General features: G+C 49.9%; 2 protein-coding genes across 7 annotated transcripts in view; one reads left to right on the plus strand and one right to left on the minus strand.

Annotated features, from left to right (window-relative positions):
- Positions 1–17,832, minus strand: part of LOC116479120 (anthrax toxin receptor-like) — a 165,694-nt gene extending 147,862 nt beyond the window's left edge. The window contains exon 1 of the mRNA XM_058436462.1: positions 17,827–17,832. The gene's annotated coding sequence lies outside the window, so the exon portion shown is untranslated. The remainder of the gene's footprint in view (positions 1–17,826) is intronic.
- On the plus strand, positions 283–19,148 carry ZNF488 (zinc finger protein 488). 6 transcript variants are annotated; one of them, XM_058436459.1, is made up of 7 exons: positions 297–370; positions 765–869; positions 2,261–2,306; positions 3,527–3,659; positions 3,747–3,924; positions 4,981–5,099; positions 15,707–19,148. In XM_058436459.1, the coding sequence occupies exons 6-7, from the start codon at positions 5,065–5,067 to the stop codon at positions 16,836–16,838; spliced, it is 1,167 nt and encodes a 388-aa protein (XP_058292442.1). In that variant the 5' UTR covers positions 297–370; positions 765–869; positions 2,261–2,306; positions 3,527–3,659; positions 3,747–3,924; positions 4,981–5,064; the 3' UTR covers positions 16,839–19,148. The 6 variants fall into 6 exon arrangements, 5 of the variants coding, with proteins under 5 accessions (XP_058292443.1, XP_058292442.1, XP_031997732.1 ...); XM_032141841.2 differs by having other exon boundaries at positions 3,779–3,924; XM_058436460.1 differs by lacking the exon at positions 765–869 and having other exon boundaries at positions 283–370.
- The last annotated feature ends 4,055 nt before the right edge of the window (positions 19,149–23,203 follow it).

Genomic DNA, 23,203 nt, shown 5'->3' on the forward strand with positions numbered 1-23,203 from the left:
GCCCTCCCGCAGGCGATGGCGCCCGGCCCTGACCAAGCCAGCTGGGGGCGTCTCCGCGGAGCTGAGCCGGGGAAGGTCAGAAGGTCAGAAGGGGGCCAGAAGGGGGTTTTCTCCCGGGGTTGCGGGTTCTTTGGCCAGAGGCGCCCTCCCCTGCTGGGGCCGCCCACCCGCAAGCCCCGCCCCGAAGGCTGGAGCTTCCCTGGGGGTGGGCGACGCCGAGGCCACGCCCCGAAGGCGGGAGCGGCTTGGGGGCGGGCCCTGGCCGCCCTCAGGGCTCCAGCGCCAAGTTCAGAGCCACGCGCTGTGCTCTTGGCCAGGAGGAGGCTGTGCTGCACCAGCACCTCTTGCTCCACATCTCCAGAGAGCCCAGGTGAGGCGCGCCCTCCTGTCTGCAGGGACAGAGCCGCGAGCGGGCGCGGGCGGCGGGGTCCATCTCACTTCCACATCAGCCTTTCCCCAGGACAGGGTTGTTGAGTCCTGCCTTTGACTGTGGGGTCCTTTCCTTCCCAATGTCGTCAGCTTCCTCTAGCTCTCTCCCACGTCGTCTCCGAGTCCCATCCCCGTTTCTGTTCCCCTTCTCTTCTCTCACTTTTTCTCCGCTGTCTCTTCTTTATTGTCTTCCTGTTTTCATTTACTTCTGTGTCAGTCTCTCTCTCCCTCTCTCTTTTCCTCTCTTTGTTTATTCTTCTCCCCTACCTTCCCCCTCTCCCCACTGTTTTTTTCAGCACTCAAGAATTCTGCCTATGATTTTTTTTTTCTCCTAGGGTGACTTTCAGGCTGCAGTAGTTTTCATCCCTCCCTCTGTCTCTCCCGGGGTTTATCCTGTATTGCTCTGTTGTTCTCAGCCCGGGCTTGCGCTGGGCAGCAGGGTAAGAACTATGCATCAGCCCCAGATCCTTTCTCCAACAGATTATATCCAAAGATCTGGACATGTAACCTGTTCACTGCCTTTCCTAGGAAACAAAACAATACCAAATGATCACATTATAATGAGTTTTTAGAATAAGCTGAAATAACATACCTGGTTTTAGAGACAAGGGGTTGATTGAATCCTTTCCTTGACATTTTGCCTTTACTAATAGACACAGACAGCACAGCAGGAAGCTAAGCCTTGCAGAAGCATTTAGGGGATGTTCCCACCCACACCTGCCTTCTGGGCAGGCTATGCAATGCCAGGTGCAGGGGAGGGAGGGGACGGGATTCAGAGCAGGGTTGCAGGAAGAGAGTGGGGGGCCAGAGCTTTGCACCTGAAACATTTGAGGGAGCCTGGAAATAAGAAATTAACAGTAAATTTCTAAAATATGTAGTTGCCAATGCCACTGATGTACAGAAATGAAATTACTTAATTACTCCTGAGGGAGGCATTAGACATTTTATGGCAGTAATTATGGCATTTGAAAGTAATGATTTTATGTACATTAGATAGGAGGGCCAAGGGGAAAATATTTCCTGTTAGTATCAAAGATTGTCGTAGATGCATAAGGGATGAGCTCTAGAAAATCAAGCCTCATTCTTTTTGAGGGATAAAATAGAACTCTATCGAGGCAATTTTTTGTTTCTTGGTTAAAATGTAATCTTATCAGAGATATGTGGTTTGGTTTTTAATGATTTTTATGACATACATATTTATATGTTCAAACATACACAAATACATAATATATATGCACTAAGTTATAAAAGAGCCCTTGTTTGTTTGTAAAGATCTTAATTACCAATAAAGCTTGAAGCTTTCGCTTCTTGGAAATAAGTTAACATGATATTGTAGTTTATTATGACCTTTAATGAAAATTCAACTAATTTCCTTTTGATTGATACAGAAATGGAAATTTGGCCATAGATAAATCACACAGAATTAAACAGAAATTAAGTATGATGAAGGTACATTGCAGTGTGTTCAGTGAAAGAATTTGCATATGCTAGATATTTTGGACAAATTCATAGGTATGTGCATGGAACTGTGATTTGTGAGGCTTTTTTCTGGTTTAAAAAGTTAAATTGCCTTTATGTCTAATCCCTGATCCCCAACATATGAGGATTCTGGGGGGAGGGGTAAAAGACTTTGCAAATGATTTAGAATCATCATGTCTGCTTTGCTTGGCAGATTTCTTTTCAGACATCCAAGAGGTGGCAACTTTTGTTTGAAACATATAATCACACCAATTATTTAAAAAAAAAAGACAAATTTAAATATTTTTAAACTTATTTTTCCTCATTAGTGGTCTGTGCCTCTGTAACAACATCATTGTCTTTTTATCCTTAGATGATGCTCTTGTTGGAACCTGGGAAGGTCAGAAGGAGTAGCTGAGGTAAAATCGTGGACTTTTTCCCTGAAGGCTGCCAGTAGAATTGGGACCACCCTCTCAGGCTCCACATTTATTCTCTAGTTGTATTAGGAAAAGAGCTGCTGTTCCTTGTGCTCTTGCTATCTGGCGTGCACAGAGCCCTGTTGAGTCCTGTCCGTGAGTGCCTGAAGTGAAGATCACCATTCTTGTTTTACTTATGAAGAGACGGAGGCCCAGAGTGTTTGTCTGAGGTCCGGCAGGTGGTGGCAGGGTGGATTTGGAACACAAATAGTGCCCTGGAGCCTGAGTGACTGGGCTAATTCAGTCTCATTATGTGACTTCCATGTTGCTGCAGCCCTGGCACATATAACGTCTAAAATATCACTCCACACAGCACCAGCCAATGCCTATTGGCATTGTTTGGCAGAACACTGCTCCCTGTTCTATGTCCTGGCCATCCTCAGTCATATCCATGGCAGACTCTTGATCTGCACAGCAGGGCCCCATTGAAGCACTGGATCTTTCCTCTGCTTTCACTGGCCCTGCTTCTGCACAGTCTCAGGCATCTGAGTGGGTAATGAGATCGCATCCACCCCTATGAGGGTCCACGTGGCCAAGTTATGTTGTACTAGGGCCACTCTCCCTGCTTCCATGGGTACTGGCTGTGTCCGCAGTCTCCTGCACTTGGCTTTCCTGGAATGCAGCAGGCATTGCTGCTAGAGGGGTCCAGGCATAGCTGGCCACAGAGCTGGTAGGGGCTGACCAGGAATTGCTCATCTCCCCAGTGCCACCAGCCAGCCTCTGGGAAATCCTGGATCACCTTCAGTGTTGAATTTCCTCAGTGTGCCAGAGCCAGGAGGATTCCTGGAAACAGGTGTATTCCCTTTCTTAGGAGACCCCAGGACCTCACAATCCAAATGCAGAAAAGGCCCATAGATGATTGTCCTCTGGAATCTTCCAAAAGGGTCTGGGAAGCTTCTGCAGAGACTAGGGATACCAAAGGATTAGAAGACAGGAGGTATTTTCTGCTCTTGCATGTTTTAGCTGGAAAGAAAGGCAGATGCAGCAAAGCACTGTTCGGGGGAGCGGTGGGGGTACATGGTGCCTCTGAATAAGATCTGGTGCCTGACCTGCAGCTCAGAACAGCTTGAGGCTGGCCAGTTGGCTTGGGTTAGGGAGTGACTTCAGACATCCCAGGAAAAAGAGGTTATCCAGCTGTTTGCCAAGAGTTCTTTCTTCTGTAGGTGGAGCGGGAAGGAGAAAAATGCCCAGGCTGTTTGGTCATTCATTAAACACTGTTGTGCACTGGTTCCTGAGAGCTCAGGAGTAATGGGAAGGCTGCCATTGGGTGGACTCTGTCCCTTTGCACTCAGTGCGGTAAGAAGTGACACCCCTAATGTTTACTGAGCCAGGTTCCTTAGCACTTTCTCTATATTAATCCTTCTAATCTTTCCAACAACCCAGTGAAGAAAACACCAAGGTGACCCTCTTTATAGATCAGAAAACAGGCCTGGAGAGGACCCATGCCTTGCCCAAGGTCACAGGTTGGATAGAGCAGAGCCGGCCTCCGACCCTGGCGCCCGTGCACTTAAAATCTATGTGGATGGAAGGCTCGAAGGTTACCTGAGACAACCTGGTTAAGGTGATAATGTGGGAGAATGTGGCCAGTGGTTCCCAGATGAGTGAATGATCAGTGTGCAGTCAGGGCCCAGAGGATGGGTGATAAACCGAGAACCACAAGCTCTTAACACTGTGGGGTGGGTGAGGCTTCATCTCCCAGGATGCAGCACCTGCTGAGTTGGGCAATAGGGGACCCTGGTTGATGGCCCAGGTTGGTTGGAAGCCTTGGGGAGATGTGCCCTTTGTTGGTGGGGAAGGCCAGGCATGGTTAGATCCCTTGTAGACTTGGGGAGCTCAGTTTCAGAAAGTTTCAAAGATCATCACTTGATTTCTGTGATTCACGTGATCTGAGGGCTCCGAAAGTGGTGGGTGAGTCCCGGAATTAAATCTGTTTTGTTTCAAGTAGGAAAGACATGGGGTGGCAATGAGAGACATCTGTGTGGCTCAGAAAGATTGCTGAGGTCAGAGGGACAAGAGCCAAGGAGGACAAGAGGAGCCCTTCCCAGGACACTCACAATGACAGAGTGACGAGGGCCAGTAAAGAGTGTCAGGGGGTGAGAGCCCGGGTGTGAACTGAACCTACTGAGGAGAGCTGATGACCACAAAGCATCTTTTCATATCATGTTCGGAGCAAGGAGAACAAGAGCTTCATAGATCCATCGCCATCTAGGGCAGCTGGTGTCTGTGAAGGGGAGGAAGGCACAGCTCCACTGTGCCCACAGCGGTCTGGACAGAGAAGCATCTGCAGGTGCAAAGGGCGCAGGCAGGTCCCTGGAGGAAAGCAGGAGCCAGGTAGCGCTGGGCTGCAGTGTGTGTGCTCAGAACTCTGACCCAGAGAATGCCCTGGCCAGGGTATAGCATGACCTGGAATGAGATTCCCCCATCTGAGGTGCTGTCTGAGAGGTGGTGGAGATGAAGCCTGCAGGTGGAAGAGACTCAAATCTGATGTTGGCTCTGGGAAAGATCCTAGACTAAGAAGGCTGTGAGTCTGTGGACAAAGGAGAGATGTGCATGAGGAGCTGGCGGGGGCTCTCTGGGGACAAGTCATGCCAGACTCATGTCATTTTCCACCTTGCAGGTCTTTGGTCTGGCCCTTGTTCTGTCGGGGTTCTCGAGGACGTCCTGTGCCCTGGCCTCACTGACCTTACTCCATGCAGTGCTGATGCATGCCACAGCGGTGACCTTCTGTGGTCCCAGGTGGGATGAAAGGTCCCCAGCTAGTTCCTAGTTTCATCTCCTCATTTTCTCCGTCCTCCTGCTCCTTATTAAGATCTGGATGTTAACATTGATGGATTGTGAAGCTGGGTGGGATATTTAATTCAGCAGTTGGCAGTGTCTGGATCCACAATGGTCTCTGAAAGCTGAGATGCTGCCCTGAGTTTATCAGGATGGCATTTGGCAGATTGGAGATAAGTGCATCTGAATTGAGACACATAGCTTCCCTCATACGGTTTTTATGAAAATGAAATGAACAAGATGCCTTATTTCATTTGTTAATGCTATTGTTTGTCATGTAGACACTTACGTAGCCGATAAATGGTGACTTCTATTCTGATACCCTGAAGCATCCTGATAGCAAATGTTCCATCCTGCTGTTAAGGAGAACTGGCTTCATCCAATTAGTCATACATGAGTAGGTCTGGGTTTCTCTGGAGAGACAGCTTAGCCCGAGCCCATTTTACAGATGGAAACCTGAGGCTCAGAGAGGTTGAGTGCTTTGCTCAGGATCACAGGGAGGTGTGATGGGAGGAGCCTCTGCCTCTTTGGGAGACATTGGCCGACATTCATCTCTGATGTCAGGCACCCCCTCTGAGGAATCCACTCAAAAAGGGCATCAGGAGTGGTGCGGAGCCTGCTGCACCACGTGGTTTGCATCCTCTTCATGCGGCAAAGGGCCTGGACTTCCAGAAGTCACATGGGGTGGTCTGCAGGGCAAGGCGGGGTGGCGATATTCCACAGGAGCTAGTCAAAAGCTTGTGACAAAAGGGCACGCTGAGGTTTTACGTTCACTTTTCTTGCTTTCTCTCTGATTTATCCCATGCTTTCACTCCATGAGAGGGTTGGCCTCTCTGTCTCATCTCCTTGAGAGCTCCTGCAGGAAGTGGCTGGATGCAGGTACATCCTTTCATGGCTGGGCGGGAAGCAGGGAGAGGAAGAAGCTGATTTGGCCCAGGCTATATTTATGCATAGCAAGCCATGGAGGCTCTCATCCACTCCTAGATTCTCCCTGAGCCCTGGGATAAATATTTTCTAAGGATGAAAATTCTAGAATGCTGAGTGGAGTCTGGCTCTGCCAGTACCTCTCACCAGTGGAGGGGGCACTTGAAGAGCTTGAGTTCTAGTTTCCAGAACTTGAGGGTGGGGCTGGTGAGAGCGGGTAGGGATGAAGGCATCCCAGCAGGGCTGATGCCACCTCCCCATGGGTGCCACCTTTACATGTGGTCAGTGCATATCTTCCCTTCCACACCATGGGCACTTCCAGGGTGAGGCTGAAAGCTGGTCCATCCATGGAGGTCCAGTTTGGCACAGGCAGACCGTTCGCAAAGCTCTGCCAGGGGAGCAGAGAAGCGAGTGGATTCATGTGTGGGGAGAACCAAGAGTGAGCACTTCTGGCGAGTGGAGATGAGGTTACACATGCTCTCTCTAGGGGCAGGGCCAGGCGGTGAGGTGGCTGCCCCCTAGTGTGGGGGTGGGGGCCAGGCACAGCCAGACCCATCCTGCCAAGCCTGCATGTGCATTGCTCCAACGTTTGTCCTTCTGTGCCCCTATGCCTGCAGAGCCCGGTCCCCAGGTACCTGAAGTGGCCTGGCACTCCTGAGGGTCAGGAGAAAAAATGAGTATGGCAACCAGCAAGGAAGGAAAACTGCCCTCAACCAGGGTGCAAACGCAGTCGAATTAAGTCAGAGCTGGCAGGCGGAAGCCCTGTGTGCTCTGTGAATGTGGCAGCTGCTGCTAGATGCTGACAGATGCAGGGGCAGGGCTGAGCCGGCACCTCCAGGTAGCCGCCGTGTGTGTGTGTGTGTGTGTGTGTGTGTGTGTGTGTGTGTGAGAGATATTGCCGGCGCCTCTAGGTGGCAGCCGTGTGTGTGTGTGTGTGTGTGTGTGTGTGTGTGTGTGTGTGTGATATTGCTGGCGCCTCTAGGTGGCAGCCGTGTGTGTGTGTGTGTGTGTGTGTGTGTGTGTGTGTGTGTGTCTGTGTGTGATTGTTATTGTTCCATGACAGAGTCCTGGAGGCATAGCGCTCCGAGCTGAGGTGAGTTGTCACATCCATAGCAATCAGGATGCAAACCACAGCGATGGACTCTGGCCAACTTTGTCAAGAAGGAATTAATTAGAAGGTTATGGTGGCAGGTAGATCACAGTGTCAGAGGAAGAACTGGAGAAATAAGCTCAAAAAAGACCAGGATTGAGCTATTCAGAGAGTTCCAGTACCAGACACACGTGAGCAGCTTCTCAAACTGAAACTGGGTTTGGTTAGGAAGGATGCTGAGTACCATAAAACAGAACCAAGCCATCTGACTGCTCTTGTCATAGAGGTTGCATATTCCTCCTTTCCTGTCAGCTGGTATAAAAACCTGGGACAAAGGAGGACCCTGCAGTCCACCCCACTCTTCCTGAAATGCCCTGTGGGGGCTGCAGAGATAGACCAGACACAGGCTGTCTCTTCCCAGGGACCAACGGTCCAGTAGGTGGTAGGGGCAACACTGACTCTGGCCAGGCAGGCTGCTGAAGGTAGTCTCTGCACCCCGAGTCAGTGCGGCAGCCCTGATGGTGTTTTGGTGTGAGCAGCTCGCAGATGCAGCCCAGTTGTTTTGCTTTCTGGGCTGCTTCTTGAGGGTCACCTCAAGTCTGCACACAAGGGTAGAGCTGCAAGCTCTGGAGGGAAATAGCACGGGGTTATAATTTCCCCTGGAGGACCTCTATAATTTCATGTCTCTGAGTGTGAGTTCGGCCACAGGCTCCTCTGTAGGTGTCTGCACTGGGAACCAGTGAGGACCCTCAGCCTTGAGCCCCCATTCTGCTGGATCTGGTGGTCTGGAAGGCTGGGCATAGTGTGACTGCCTCAGCCCCTCCCTTTGTGCTAGGGCTGGGGGAGAAGGAGGATGGGGTGGGGAGTTCTCTGACTTCGCACAGTGGGAGTACACCCTTCATGGAGGATATGAGTGCAAATGGATGTCAAGGAGCCCAGAGCTCTTCGGAGCAAAGAGCTGGGCAAATTCCTGTCTCCCACTCTAACTCTCTCTCCTTATTCTCCCATACCTCCCTCGACAGGGTTGAATTTCACAATTGGGTCTGACCTGGCTTAGTGTGAATGAAAAGTGGTCGTTTACAGGGATCCTCTCTGTCTCACCGAATTCCTGCCCCTCAGCCTTTTCCTCACGAATGAAATATACCCGGCCCTTCTTTTCCACTAGGACTTTGCCTGTGCCATGTTACCATCCCTGATTGGTGAACTCGTATTCATCCATCAACACCCAGAGATAATATCACCTCATCAATGGGACATTCCTAAGGCACCCCAGGCAGTCCATGGTCCATCCCTGATCTTGAAGCATTTCTCCCAAACCACTCAAGTGGGCTTGTCTCCGTCCCAGGTCCTGTTACGAAGAGGTGTTTTTCTCTCTCACTGCATGTGGAGCAATACTTCCATGCTATTCATCCTGTTATCACAGAATAAAAGAATGACTGTCTCCCCTAAGAGATGTGGTGTGGGTCCCTGTGGCTAGACCATGTGATCTTACCCATAAACAGTCCTCATAAACACTCTAGGTTTACATCTAACCCACTCTTGTCACTGCCTGGCATTCGCGCGTGCCGTTCTCTCTGCCCTCTCTTTTCCTTGTATCTTTCTGCCCTTTGGAGGCCTCCTGCCTCTTCCAGTAGGGTCTCTCTGATTATTCTGGTGCCCAGAATTAGAAAGTGTATGGGGTACACGCTGTGGTGTGTGGTAAGTGTTTAACAGCTGGTTCTCAGCATGTCGCTCCAACATGGATTTTGGGTGATATTTTCATTTACCGTGAAGTGTAATATGAAAGTGGAACAATGAACATATGTCAGAACTTCACTTGTTTGTCAGTGATCTAAATAACTTCTTTCCTAAATCACATAATAGTTTTGGAATACTAGAAGAATAGTCCCTCAGCTTTTTGTGAGCTATTCAAAATACAACAGCTATCGACAAGACAACAATTTCAGTTTAATCTGCATTATTGACAATTTTTTCCCATTACTTTCTTAAGTCCAGACAATGAACAAAACAAGAAATCAAGCCTTGATTTATAGCATTTCCATAAATAATCCCATTCTGGCTGATTTCCTGATTCCTGGCCGCTCACGATATCCCCGGACATGGTGTGAGGAGGGGACCACGGCGAGCCCCCGCACCGGCAGGTGCAGCAGCGTCCACAGCGTAGGCGATGGGAACATGTAGTAGAATGACTAGGAAGTGATGGGTTCTGAGTATGTATTGCCTGTGTTTTTAATACAATTTCTTTGACTCTAAGTTTGTATAGTTTAGTTTTGAATAATGTCTGAGTTAAAACAGCTAACTGGAAACATTCCTGATCATCTCACAAGCTGCTGTGAGCTGGCTCCAGCACACCACTGGCTGCATGCCAAGAAAATCAAGTTGCAGGCAGAGAGGAAAACCTTCAGACAGAGTTGCATGGCTGTGTCCGCTCAGTTTCCTCAGGGGGTGAGCTTTATTAAGTGCCACAGTAACAGATACTGTCATTGGTTCAGTTAACAACTGCTTCTAACCCCATCTCACTTGGCTTTCCTGCACTGCAGAGGTTGGGATGTAAATCCGTGTTTCCCAGACTCCTTTGCAGCCAGGGTGCAGGCCTTTGACATAGATCCCCACAAGCAGCCAGGTACATCACCCAGCCCTGGATGTGCAGTCGAGTCCCATGAGCTGAAGTCTTTGGCAGGCAGGTGATATCTGTCAGTCACAGTGGCAGGGACATCTGGTCTTGTGGGGTGGCTGTGGTGGAGTTTGTAGGAGTTTGGTCCCTTGTGATGGGTGCTGGTACCAGCAGAGTTTCTACTAGATAGTGCCAGGGCGTGGTTAGGCTTTTTTTCTGGCTATCCTGACCCTTGGAGAGCACCCAAGCTTGGTCTCTGGCTCTCACAGAGATTTAATGAGCTGCATGATAGCCTTTAATAAGTTCCTTTCTGTTTAAACTACCCGGGTGGAGGCTGCTGTCTGCAGGTAGGAAGCCCTGATTGCTGGAACCTAAGGGATGTGAGAAATCACTGTGGAGTGTCAAGGTAACCAGGGATCTGCTCCTGGGACCTGTTAATCTACCTCTTTTAGAAGGAGTCCACAGTCCTCTTTGTGTTTGAATATTCATGAACGTTAGAAGAGCAACTTAGTCTGGGTATGGCTATGGCTGACAGAAGTATCACACTGTGGCACAGCTGATTATTAGATCTGCATTTTTTGCTCTTTAGCTTGTCAAAATAATGTCTAAAAAACCAGACTGATCACAAGAGATGCATCATAATGCCACATAAAGATGTCACTTGGCGCCTTATGGTATTTAGGACCATAGAGGCCACCTGGTCCAGCCTCCTCATTTTGCAGCTGAGCAAGATCTTTGAAGGACAAGGACCTGCCCAAGGTCATCTAGAAACACTGAAGTTGAAACTCATACCCAAGCATCTTAACTTTTGCCCACCCCACGCTGTTTCTCAGTCTTAACCAGCAAGTTTTCCTTGTTATTTTGGTTTGTCTTACGTCTAGGTTTGATTTGGAAGCACGTTTCAACATCTGGTGAAGGCATGGGAATAAAACAGTGTAGGTGGGTGGAGCACCTAAGAGCGGAATGTTTGGTGTTCTCTCAGGGTACACTGGGCAAGGCCTGCTGGGCCATCCTTCCTCGCCACGCTGCCTGCGTTTATTCAGTTAAGAAAGTGGCACATGTTGTATCTTTGAGAATGCAGGTATTTTAGTTAGGAGAGTGATGTTCCGTCTATGGAAGACTTTGCCTGTCTCCATCATGGGCTTGGAGAAGGTGTCCCGTGTTCCAGCAGCATGGCTCTGTACAGTCATTGATTCTTTTGTTTACTTCTCCATGCCTTACATTTTGTTCCTGTCCCTCGACCACGAAGAAATAAATGAACGTTCCTGAGGCACTGACATGGGCCAGGCGAGGTGGGAGCCTCCTTCTGGATATTATTTTCCATTTTAAATGCATTATTTTCCCACTCATTTCACGATTGCCCAGTATTCAGAGAAGTTGCATTACACAACTGAATCTCCATAAGAAATGCGTGGAGGTGAGATTTGAACCCACGTCTTTCCCATTCTACTTTTTGTGCCTTTCTGTTTTATTTTGCTTCTTGGTGTCCCTGTGTATTATTAATAGTCTGAAGCTTGGAAATAGATGCAATAGTCATTAGAGTAAAGAAAATACAGTGTTGTGCTCTCTGAAGGATAACAAGGACATTTTTGTTGTAATTACTATTTTGATTTTTCTTTTAAGAATGTTGCCGAGGAAGGAAAACAGAGGGAAAAACCAGCAAAGCTCACTGTGTCTAACTTTTGCCACATGCATGGACCTAATTTCTTACTTGCCAAGCACTAGAGCCTTTATTTTTGAGACTCTGTGTGGGTGGCTGAGTTCTGCGTGCTTGCTGGGGTTGGAAAAATCTAGTGTGATGGGGTCAGTGGCCCCATGACACGCCAAGGCAGAGTAAACCACAGAGCTCAGTCTGCCATAGGTGTGGCCTCCTTCCTTCCTCACATCTGTGTCAACACCCGGCAGGAGGTGCCTGATTCCAGGGGGGATGAAGCAGCCTCTGCCCATCCCTCCATCACCCATCAAGAGCCCTGGACACACATGAGGTTGAACTCCCAGATGATGGCTGCTAGGGGAGTTTGTCCACCTCTCACTTAGGCCAGGCGCGTGGCAGCTCACTGCGGCAGACGTCCTGTGGGCGAGGTCGGTGCTGTCCTGATGTCCTTGATATTTTTCTTTATCTGGCCTAGTTTGAGACCAGTACTTTCCCCTGCCTGTGTCCCCTGACTTCGTTTGCAAAGTTTTCTCATGCACTTTCTGAAATTTTCATGACAGAGAGCCCTGGAGGAATTTGGGGCAATGATGGAGGTGGAAGAAGGTTTAGAGCTAGGAATCTTTATGCATTTTCTCTGTTTTCTCCTTCTCTTTATTTTTTTTCTTGACCTGTGCTTCACACTGGTCTCTGTCTTCTCCATGCTTAGAAAGCAGAGGAGGCTTGAGCTTCCAGCAAAGACCTTGCCACATGTTACTGGAGACAGGCTGGTGCATGGAAGGGGTGTGTGGGGAGGGCTGACAGGAGGGTGTCCCTCCCCTGAGCATCACCAGCGGCTCTATTCTCGGCCAGTTGCTCTTTGTCCCCACATTTCAGGTTCTCTTCCCACATTCAAGCATGGGCAGGGCCAGGGCTGCTGTTTCAGGACTGCATCCAGCCCTGAAGTTTTCTCTGGGCCTCCACAGGGGACCTCCCTGCTCTGAATTCCACATGCATTCTCCAGGCCACACTGCGGGCCACACTGCACACTCACCCTACTCTCCAGCCATTTCCAACTACTTAGAATTCAGTCAGTGTTGAGAGTCACCAGTCTTATGTAGACTGGAGCCTGGCACATAGTAGGTGCTTTGTGCATGTTTACTGAGTGAATGAATGAACAGAAAATGAAATGCACTTTGCCTAAAAGCTGATCTGATCTGACCCGAGTGCCCAGGCATTTCACCCTTCTTCCAAAGCTCTCCTTTTGTTCCTGTGGCCCAGGGAATGCTCAGCTCCAGGCTTGGCAGAGGAGAGGTCTCTCTAGGCAGTGTGAAACAGACTGTGAAGCCCCCATGAGAAATAGCCCACCCACTGGGCAGGCCCCTCCACTCCCAGGAGACTCCAGCCAGAGCACTCCAGTGTGGGGGCTAGGACTCCTCTTTTCCAAAGGAGAGTAGACAGCGGGAGGAATTCACCTCAGAATTATTTCCTGGAGCAGTTAGGAAAGTAGCATCTCTGAAGTCACAGAGGCTTCAGCTCCACTGGGCTGTGAGAATACCTTACAGAATTCTGACCCAAACCAGGCAGAAAAGGGCACTGCCGCCTTTAAAACAGTTGACTGCAGAATAAAACAAAATGCTAAAATAAGACTAGAGTAGTTTGAAAATATTGGAAAGTTGAGAAAAAACTCCCCCAAATTCCATGATACCAGCATCATCATAGGATATAGCACATTTCATATATAGCATATTATATGGTATATTATGTATACATACTATGTATACTATATGTTATATGGTGTATGCACATAGTAAAAATTATTTTTCACATATTTATTGCTTTGGTATGTTTTCTTTCATGTTTTTGTTTATTTGGTAGATAGGCTTTTCTCCTGTTTTGTTTTACAACATATTTATATCTGACACTAACATTGTATTATAAGCTTTTTTTCCCGTACTGTTGCATAGTCTTTATAGCCACACTTAAAAAATGAATCATTTATTTCTAAAAACAGTCAGGTCCATTTTATTTTGGCTTCTGGATCCTGCTCCTCCCCGGGCACTCTCCCACTGCAGAACTGTGTTAGGCTCAGTTCCCCAGAGAGCTCTCAGGTTCTCCACACCACAGGCCCCATGCAAGCTTCTTGTGAACCCTGGGCAGCCCCTTCTGGGTCCTCAGAGCTCAGTTTAGATGCCACCATTGCCTGTTTGCAATACTGGCACATGTGCAGGTCCCTGTGTTCTGTACAGCTGAACTGAGGACTGCCTCATCATCACTGTCACTACCGCACCTCGCGCAGGGCCCGCATGCTGGATGCTCTCAGTGAATGCTTGCGGAATGAACGGAAGAGGGAATCAATGAACAAATGACCTGGTGGTCATTTTCTGTGTCTCCTCCTGGGGTTTTTCCTTTGGTGTATGCATTTTTTGTGTGTGTGTGCATAGAATAGATTACACCAAATCTATAATCTTTTTGTCCTTTTGCCTCCTCAGCATTCGTTCATAAGCATAGCGAGCATCACTGTCGAGGCTGCACAGGGCTTCGTCTTGCATATGCATCCTGCTTAGTTCACCATGTTTCTGGAGTTATGCATTTACTTGCTTGTTGCTTTCACCACTATAAACCATACTTCATTTCCCTCTCCTGTTAGGCAGATCTGACCCCTCAGCCTGCCTCTTCCAGCCATGGTCAGACTGTTGTTAGTCCAGCGCCTGAGGGAGAGTACTTTCAGAGTTCCAGGCCCTTGTGTGACCTCCACCCTTAAGGTGACTCTTGGCACCCACAGGCCAATCAGCTGTATTCTCAGAGAGCTCTGAGAATACAGGCTGCTGGGCTATTTCCCTAAGGAAAAGCTGGGTGGGTTCTCACTGGGGTTGGAACCAAGGGGAGATGAGGAAATGGGAATAGATTGGACGCCCTTGGTGGGGCTTCATAGTCTGATCTTACATCACAGTTGGAAAGCAAAGCATACCCTTCTGCCACAGCTAGTGGTTTCCACACCTGCGCCTGAGCTGTGGACTGGGCAGGGGCCAAGTGCCCGGCAAGGAGCACAGGGAAGGAGCAGGAGGTGGAGAAGCTCAGAGGCAGGCTGCAGTCTGTTCCTCACCCTTCTCACCATGCGGATGTCTCCTCCCTTGGTCCTATGGGAATATGGTGGGCTCACATTCTCCTCTCTGTGGAGGAGCAGGTCATAGGCCACACTCTTTGGGAGGAGAAAGTTGACTTCTTTCTGACAGTTGCTGTCCTGTCATTCATTCATTCATTGATTCAGCAAAGGCTTCCTGAGCTCCTGTCCTGTTGCAGGCATGATTAAGTACTGCAGATGTGAAGGTGAATTGACATATTTGGGTTCTTAGAGTTTGCCTCTAGCAGACCACAAACAAGTAAATATAATGTTGCACGTGATGCATGCAGGCCTTTGGTGCCCAGGACAGTGATGGCACGGAAGAGGGAGTGTTGTCTGTGTCTGACAGCACTGGGGAAGCCTCAAGGGGAGGCTGTGCCTGAGGTGCATTTTGGAATGAGTTCACAGGTACGATGGGAATGAAGCTGTCCACGTGTACTTGGGAGTTGGGGGAAGAGTGGGGACACATGACTCTCACAAGAAGCATGTCTCTGAGAAAATTGGAGACCATGTAGAAGCTGACAGGGAATGTGATGTGGACAAAGGGGCCACCAGGCCGGGAGGCAGGTCTGGTAGCCCGAGGAGCAATGGGTTGACATTAGGGCCGGGACAGAGAGGGCTGCGTGAGGAGCAAAGACCATGAAGTCCATGGTCCTCCAACACTGCGACCCTGATGCTGCAGCCTCCCTGTGCCCTCAGCACTCAGCCAGGGCCAGAGTGAGCTTGAGCATGGAGCAGGGGCTGAGGGTGTGTGGCTTCCTCATGATGGAGTCTACTTGTTGACAGATGACCCAGAAACTTCTGAAGGGCCCCCAAGGCCCTAACGCAGCCCCCAGAGCAGGCTCTTTCCCTTCCCCTCCAGACTCTCCATTTCATGCCTTGTTAATCCCCAGGAACCACTTCTGACAGGGGAACCCTGCGTTTCTCTCTACTGAGCTGTAGAGGCTGCTGCCCATGGGCATTTTCAGTAGAGACCTCAGTCCCTACTCTGCCTCAGGGAGGTGGGCCCTGGAGGACAGTGCCATCCATGCTCCTTGTCTCCTGAGAGGTGGTGCAGTCAGCACACCCATCCCACAGACAGCGGAGGAGGCCTGAGCGTCAGGGTCCTGTCTGATACCAGCTCATGATGCACTGTGCCTGAGTGATGAATGCCCATCTCACTGCCTGTCACTTCCTCTCTCTGCAGGGCCCTGTGGCCGAGTGTGTCCAGCCCAGTGTCACAGGGAGCTTCCATATCTCATGGCTCCTTGCTGGGCCAAGCCCTCCAGAACCCCAAACCCCCAAAGACTGATGGCTGCCAGAGTGGCTACCTTGCTTATCCTGTGGCCCCACCCCTGGTGATCACCATGGCAGCTGGGAAGGGAGCCCCGTTGAGCCCATCGGCTGAAAACAGATGGCAACTTAGCGAACCTGAGCTGGGCCGGGGCTGCAAGCCAGTGCTGCTCGAGAAGACGAACCGCCTGGGCCCTGAGGCTGCTGTGGGCAGGGCGGGCCGGGATGTGGGCGGTGCGGAGCCGGCACTGTTGGCAGCCCCAGGCAAGCCCCGACCTGGCAAGCCGCTGCCCCCGAAGGCACTTGGAGAGCAGAGGCAGAGCGCCTTCACGGAGCTGCCGAGGATGAAGGACCAGCAGGTGGATGCTCAGGCCCAGGAGAGGGAGCACAATGATCCCACAGGCCAGCCTGGTGCCCCACAGCTGACCCAGGACATCCCCAGAGACCCAGCTGGCAGCAAAGTCTTCTCTGTGTGGCCCAGCGGAGCACGAGGTGAGCAGAGAAGCGCCTTTAGCAAACCAACCAAGCGACCAGCAGAGAGGCCTGAGCCAACCTCACTCTTCCCTGCAGGGGAATCTGCAGACGCCCTGGGGGAGCTGTCTGGACTCCTCAACACCGCAGACCTCGCTTGTTGGGGTCGACTTTCAACTCCTAAGCTTTTGGTTGGTGATTTCTGGAACTTGCAAGCATTGCCACAGAATGCTCCACTCTGTAGCACTTTCCTGGGTGCCCCTACACTGTGGCTGGAGCACACCCGGGCCCAGGTGCCCCCACCCTCATCATCCTCCACCACTTCGTGGGCCCTCCTGCCACCCACCCTCACCTCCCTGGGCTTGTCCACCCAGAACTGGTGTGCAAAGTGCAACCTGTCCTTTCGCCTAACATCCGACCTGGTCTTTCATATGCGATCCCACCACAAAAAGGAGCACACGGGGCCCGACCCACATTCTCAGAAGCGGAGAGAAGAGGCCCTCGCCTGCCCTGTGTGCCAGGAGCACTTCCGGGAGCGCCACCACCTCTCCCGGCACATGACTTCTCACAGCTAGCAGGTGGCCGCAGAATGACCTGCTGGGTGCGGCAGCCAGCCTTTGGCAGAGGGGGGCTCCCTGGGCCTGCCTTGAGGGGGCTGTCATGGTCCTTTGCAGAGCTGCCGCTTTTGGCATTCATAGATAAACAGCTCAGGCATAATTTGAAAAAGCCACACCTGCATGATGTGTTTTGAAGGAAATGAAGTCCTGAAATAAAGTGATGGGCTTTGCAAATCCAGGGTAGAGGCCCTAACAGGCACAGAGAGCAGGGAAAACTCCTGGCACACATCATGGGCTTTGGAGGCACACGAGCCTGGATTCGAATCTGGGCTCTTTCACATACTAGCTGTGACCCTGGACAAAGAGCTTTAACCTGCTGAGTCCCCATTTTCTCATCTGTGAAATGGAGATGATAACACTGTGTCTTAGGCTGGCGTTCAGGTCACATGAAAGGTGTGTGGAAAGTGGCCAGCATTCTGCCTGCAGACCCTGAGCACTGAGTCAACAAGGTTTGTGATGACGTCTGTACTAGTTAGCTATTGTTATTAACAAGATCTCCATGGCAGATAAGCGAAAGCATCTGTCTAAGTCATGAGTCTGTGGGTTGGCTCAGGTTAAGCTGAGCTTGGCTGGGCTTGGCAGCAAGTCTCAGGTTTGATCAAGTCATGTTCATTTTCTTCCTCGGCTGGTGAACTACCCAGAGCGAGCATGCTTCTCTCGCGGTTATGCCAAGAATACAAGAGGGTGAGTCTAACAAGCACACCTCAAGCCTCTGATTGGGTCACATTGCCAACGTCCTCTCAGCCCATACAAGTGGCAGGACCAGGCCCAATATTGAGGAGTGGAAAAGTGTAGGCTGCCCTTGGTGAAGCTATGACAAGGGAGTGAGCATCCATCCCCTCCACAGGAGGGTGAGGAATTGGGACAGATAATTCCAGCCAACACCTGGTCCACAGTTCTTCACACTGCGAGCATATGAATAGGGGAAATAGAACCCCCTCCCCACCACCTACACACATGCCCTTTTACCTTCCAAGAATAGGACATGTGCAAAAACTAGGCTTCCACATCGTGAGGCTGGGGAGCATTCTAGGTACCATTTATTATCTACTGCGTTTTGGTCAGTAGCTGTTGTAGGTACCCGCATCAGCCCTTGTTCCTAAGGATGTGTGGAGCCCAGGCCATACTCTTTGACATTGCACAGGTCAGTCTGCGTGAAAGCCCTTTGTGGGGAATTTCCAAGCCAGTGTCGTTTTTGCACTAGTTTCCACCTCACTGTCAGATATTGTTCTTTTGATATGCGGTTTCCAGCCCTCCAATGAGTCCCCGGCACAGAGCTCAGGCTTGTGGCTGGGAATAAGCCAGGGTGAGCAGGTGGGGATCTCAGCCAGCCCCCTAGACTGCACCTCTTCTCTTGCTCTCCTCTGTCCACCCTTCCAGGCAGCAGCACTCCCACCTGGCTGCTCTGATGTCCTCGCTCCCTCCATTCCTGCCTCTCACCATGCACCCATCCATTGTCCACACACACACAACCAGATAATCTTCTGAAAGTGTAACTCAGATGATGCCTCCAACCCTGTGGCTGCCCTTCACACTTACAGGCCTAACCCCAGCAAGACCTGCCAGCTGCTTCATGAACAAGTCCCTGCCTCATGTTAATTTTAAGCACTCATTTCGCTCTCCCTGTGTGCCAGGCAGTAGCATAAGCACTGGAAGAATACAGATTTTACAGTGAGTCCTACAATAGCCCTGGGAGGCAAGAGCTGTTTCCTTTCCATTTCTACAATGAGTCAATTGCAGATGATGCTATAACACTTCCAGTGTTTCTGACACTTCCCTGAAGCTATACCTGCTACCTTCATGGGCTGAGCTTGCCCTTATGAGGCCCACAGGTGGCGGTGGGCAGAGGGGACCCCGCTATACCACCTCGCTGCTGTTCTGCTGTCTGCTCCCGTGTTCTGACTGCAGCTCTCATGCCGTTTCTCAAGCCTGGGCTTCATTCAGCATTTTCTATCTAGCTCTTCATGCTGCTGCTCCTGCTGTGGTTCCACAGGGCTTCTTCTCACAGGTCAGCTCCTTAGAGAGGTCTCCCAGATTCCCCATAAAGCAGCCCTGCAGCCTCTGTCTCTCTCAGGCGCATCACCCTGTTGCTTCCTTCAGAGCATGTCTCACCATCTGCAACTATCTTTCTGTTTGTCGTCTTGTTGATTTGCTGCGTCCACACTGTCACCTCCTTGGGAATAGAGATTGGTTTGTTTACTGTGCATCCCTGGTGCCCAGAACAGGGCATGCCATATTGTTGGTGCATAATAAATATTGTGGAAATAATTTCTTTGTGAGAAGCTGGGTCTGAATATGTGTGCAATCTTCCTTTGGCTGTGGAGGGTTGCAGGAGGCTGCCATGCAGCTGGAAGCTTCCATGTGTACTGAGCTTCCTTCACCTACACTGTCTCCCTGGCCTGGCAAGGGATTGAGTGAGTGGGTCCATTTCCATTCATTTATTCAGCATCCCTGGGCACTTTGAGCTGAGCCTCAAAGACAAGTATGTGCTGGTGATTTGGTGGTGCAGGCAGGGGAGCAGTGGCTGAGGAGAAAGACCAGTCCAGAGTCTGCAATTGTGTCAGGGTGTGAGGAGGAGATGGAGGGGCAGGGGTAGTAGGGCCTCAGGGGAGAGCGGTTTGGACCGAGGGGACTGAGGGCTTGGCTCAGAGAGGCACTTTGGGGGTGCTCTCCAGCTGCAGTGGGGAGTGTGGCCTGGAGAAGGGAGTCTGAACCCCCTGAGCTCATTGTCTTCCACATCTAGAAGAGGGAAGGGTGCTCCCTGCAGGTGCCAATAAGGCATCATCATTCCCACAGGGACACTGGGAGGCCCCTTGCTTGCTAAGACAAGACAAGGAAAGCTCAGCCTTGCCAGCCCCTTTAGGTGCTGTGTGGGGGTATCATGTACACACGGAAAGGCTGAGCACAGAAGGCAGCCGAAGCTACGGGAGCCTCCCTGTGTGCTGTCTCAGGTGAGGCAGGAAAGGGCAACTCAGGTCTCGGCATGAGGCCCCACACTATGCATTTGACACGCAGTAGCCAGGAGGCAGATTGTTATTAATAATTCTCACTCTACTGCAGATGACATTAAACTCCAAGAGGTCAAGGACTTTCCTAAGACCATGGGCTCAGGAGCATCAGTGCAAGAATAAGACTCCAGGACCCCAGATTGAGCTCGTGTCCTTTTTAGCCTGCCACTTGTCTGCCCAGCCCAGTGTGGTCAGGTGGCATTGTGGATGGTTCAGGAACTGGGACAGCAGCAGGTGTAGGCTCCCTGTCTCAAATTTCAACTCACACCTGCTGCTTGTAAACACACACACTTTCCTATCGCCCTTCTCTCCAGCACTGTCACTATCTTGCATACTAAGTCTTTCACTGATTTATCTTGCTCACCGTGTCTCCTATCACTAGAATGTAAGCTCTGTGAGGGATTTTTGGTGGGTTTTTTTTATCTGCAGCATTGCTGGCATCTACAGAAATGTAGGCACATAGTAGGTGTTCAACAAACATTTGTCGAATGAATGAATGAATGAGTGAGAAGCCTGGTTCTGGCCTGGCACTTGCCACATCTCAAATCAGCTTCTCGGGAGGGTTTTAGGATCTATCAAGTGCTGTGCACAATTGTCCTTCTCTGGCTTAAGTGATTGGTTTGCAATTTCTGTGAAATCTCTTTGAAAGGCAGAAATGTGCCAAGACATGATAGACACTTAGGACTGAAGGGATTTTAGATTTCTAGACCACCCCCTCCCTGTACAACATTGGACTTTGAGGTCCACAGACATGAGCTGATGCGCTCAGTGTTGCAGGACAAGTGGTGGTGAGGTCAAGGTTAGAACCACTGAGAGGGCTGGACCTTGCCCCATCCACAATCCATGCGGAACCTCAGCTAGGCCAAGCGACAGTTTACACTGCATGTGACTAGAACAGCCTCACATGTAATTATTACTAACCTCAACCAGTTACACCATTCCCAAGTAGGATAGGCATTTAGGAAAGTTCGAAGTTATAAAAAACAACACACTAGCTTCTCCAACTCTGATTTTTAAGTTGGAGTTAATTTTGGTAAAAATGGATGTAGATCCAAATTGCTCACAGCCAGCCATTTAAATGGACAAACTCAAAAGTGATTTGTGGAAGTGATGGGTTTACAGCTTGTTAATACTGCGGTCCCTAATTATCACCAGGCTGGGTTCCCAGAGTCTCTTTGGGAGTCAAATCCTCTCTTAGCCCTTCTCCATTTCTGCCCTCCTGTATCTCCTGAAGAGTAGACATGTTAAATCATGGTTTTGCCCAAGCTTTCTCTACCACTTCCATGGTCTGAATGTTTGTGTTTCCCAAAACTTATTTAAAATCCTAACCCCTGAGGTAATGGTATTAGGAGGTGGGGCTTTTGGGAGGTTGGAATTAGTGCCCTTACAAAAGAGGCTGGGCGCAGTGGCTCATGTCTGTAATCCCAGCACTTTGGGGGGCCAAGAGGGGCAGATTATGAGGTCAGGAGTTTGAGACCAGGCTGGCCAATATGGTGAAACGCCATCTCTAGTAAAAATACACACACACACACACACACACACACACACACACACACACACAATTAGCTGGGTGTGGTGGTGGGCACCTGTAATTCTAGCTATTCGGGAGGCTGAGGCAGGAGAATTGCTTGAACCCGGGAAGTGGAGGTTGCAGTGAGCCAAGATTACACCACTGCACTCCAGCCTGGGTGACAGAGAAAGATTCTGTCTCGGGAAAAAAAAAAAGAAAGAAACCCCAGTGGCTGGCCGCAGTGGCTCATGCCTGTAATCCCAGAACTTTGCGGGGCTGAGGTGGAAAGATCGCTCAAGGACAGGAGTTTGAGACTAGCCTGGGCAACATAGTGAGACACCCCTCTCTACAAAAAATACAAGAATTAGCTGTATATGGTGCTGTGTGTGCCTATAGTCCCAGCTACTCAGGAGGCCGAGATGGGTGGGGTGGGTGGGGGAGTTACTTGAACTCAGGAGTTTAAGGCTGCAGTGAGCTATGATTGTGCTACTGCATTCCAGCCTGGGCAACACAGTGAGACCCTGTTTCTAAAAAATAAAAATAAAAATAAACCTCAGAGACCTAGTTCCCTGCTTCCACCATGTGAGAATGCAGCTGAAAATTGCCATCTTCCAACTAGGAAGATGGCATCAAACGCCAAAGCTGCTGGCACCTTGATCTGGGACTTCCCAGCCTCTAGAACTGTCAGTGATAAATTTCTGTTGTTAATAAGTCACCTGGTTTATGGTATTTTGTTATAGCAGCCCAAATGGACTAGGCAGTCACCTTCTATATGCCAGTTAAGAGTTGGCATGAGATGTTGCCACAATATATCACATCAGCAGGTATTAGTTTTACAATCCTGGGTAAGAATTACTGCATTCCTTAAATTCTCTATGTCTAATTGAATCAGCTTAGCACCCCATCCTGTGGTCCTGGTAAGATATTCACCCTGTCACTATTGAATTCCTAACCTGTCTTTCAAGCTTACAAAAGCTCCTCAATGCCCCACCTTAAGATTGTACCCTGTCGCTTGGTGCCCCAGGGTGTCCCTTTGCTGTTCTGGCCAGCTTTGCCTCTATCCTCCATTCTCCTAGGATCTAGGGCCTTGGTGGCTTTCTGGCAAAGCTGTTGGTAGGCATGTGACACGAAGACACTGAGTCGATGAGCAGAAAGTCTTGACTGACCTCGTGGAACAGAGGAGGGAAAATATCTACAGTAGCTGGAAACATGGCAAATTCTATCTTAATAAATTATCTCCCAGCGGCAGCCATTCAATTCAGATTTATAAAAGTCCTCAAAATATGCTAATGAGGATAAACTGAGACATTCTGAATTCAGATTCATTTTGGTTCTCAATTTTAACAAAGGCCAAGTTTTCTTTTTGTTTTTACCTGGTAGAGAAGTAAAACCACTACAAAGGTGGGCTCCTGGAATTCAACTTCTTGCCAGTTCCTGCATCTCTAGGCTAGGGATCCTAAGCTCAAACGTCTATTGAAGCAGGCTAATGAGTGGATAGAGCTGCCTCTAAGTGGCAATGGTAGGGAGCTCAATGCCTAGGTGAAGACTGCACAGCCAGGCTGGATGCAGGACTTGAGAAAGGCCAGAGTTCAGGTCTTTATATGAAATTCGTTGTCAACTGACTCAATAGTTTTGCAAACACTGATGGGTGGCCAAAGTGGCATGGATTCATGGAAGCATGTCAGTGGTGGTGACGGTGCAGGGTCGCCACCAGCCAGTGACCCCTTACTCTGTTATGCTCCCAGCTTTGGAACACGCCGGTGCTGGGCCTGGCGCTTCTCACCTCAGCCGTACCACCCTGTTCC

Source organism: Hylobates moloch, unplaced genomic scaffold (assembly GCF_009828535.3).
Source record: "Hylobates moloch isolate HMO894 unplaced genomic scaffold, HMol_V3 SCAFFOLD_3, whole genome shotgun sequence".
Taxonomy (NCBI): domain Eukaryota; kingdom Metazoa; phylum Chordata; class Mammalia; order Primates; family Hylobatidae; genus Hylobates; species Hylobates moloch.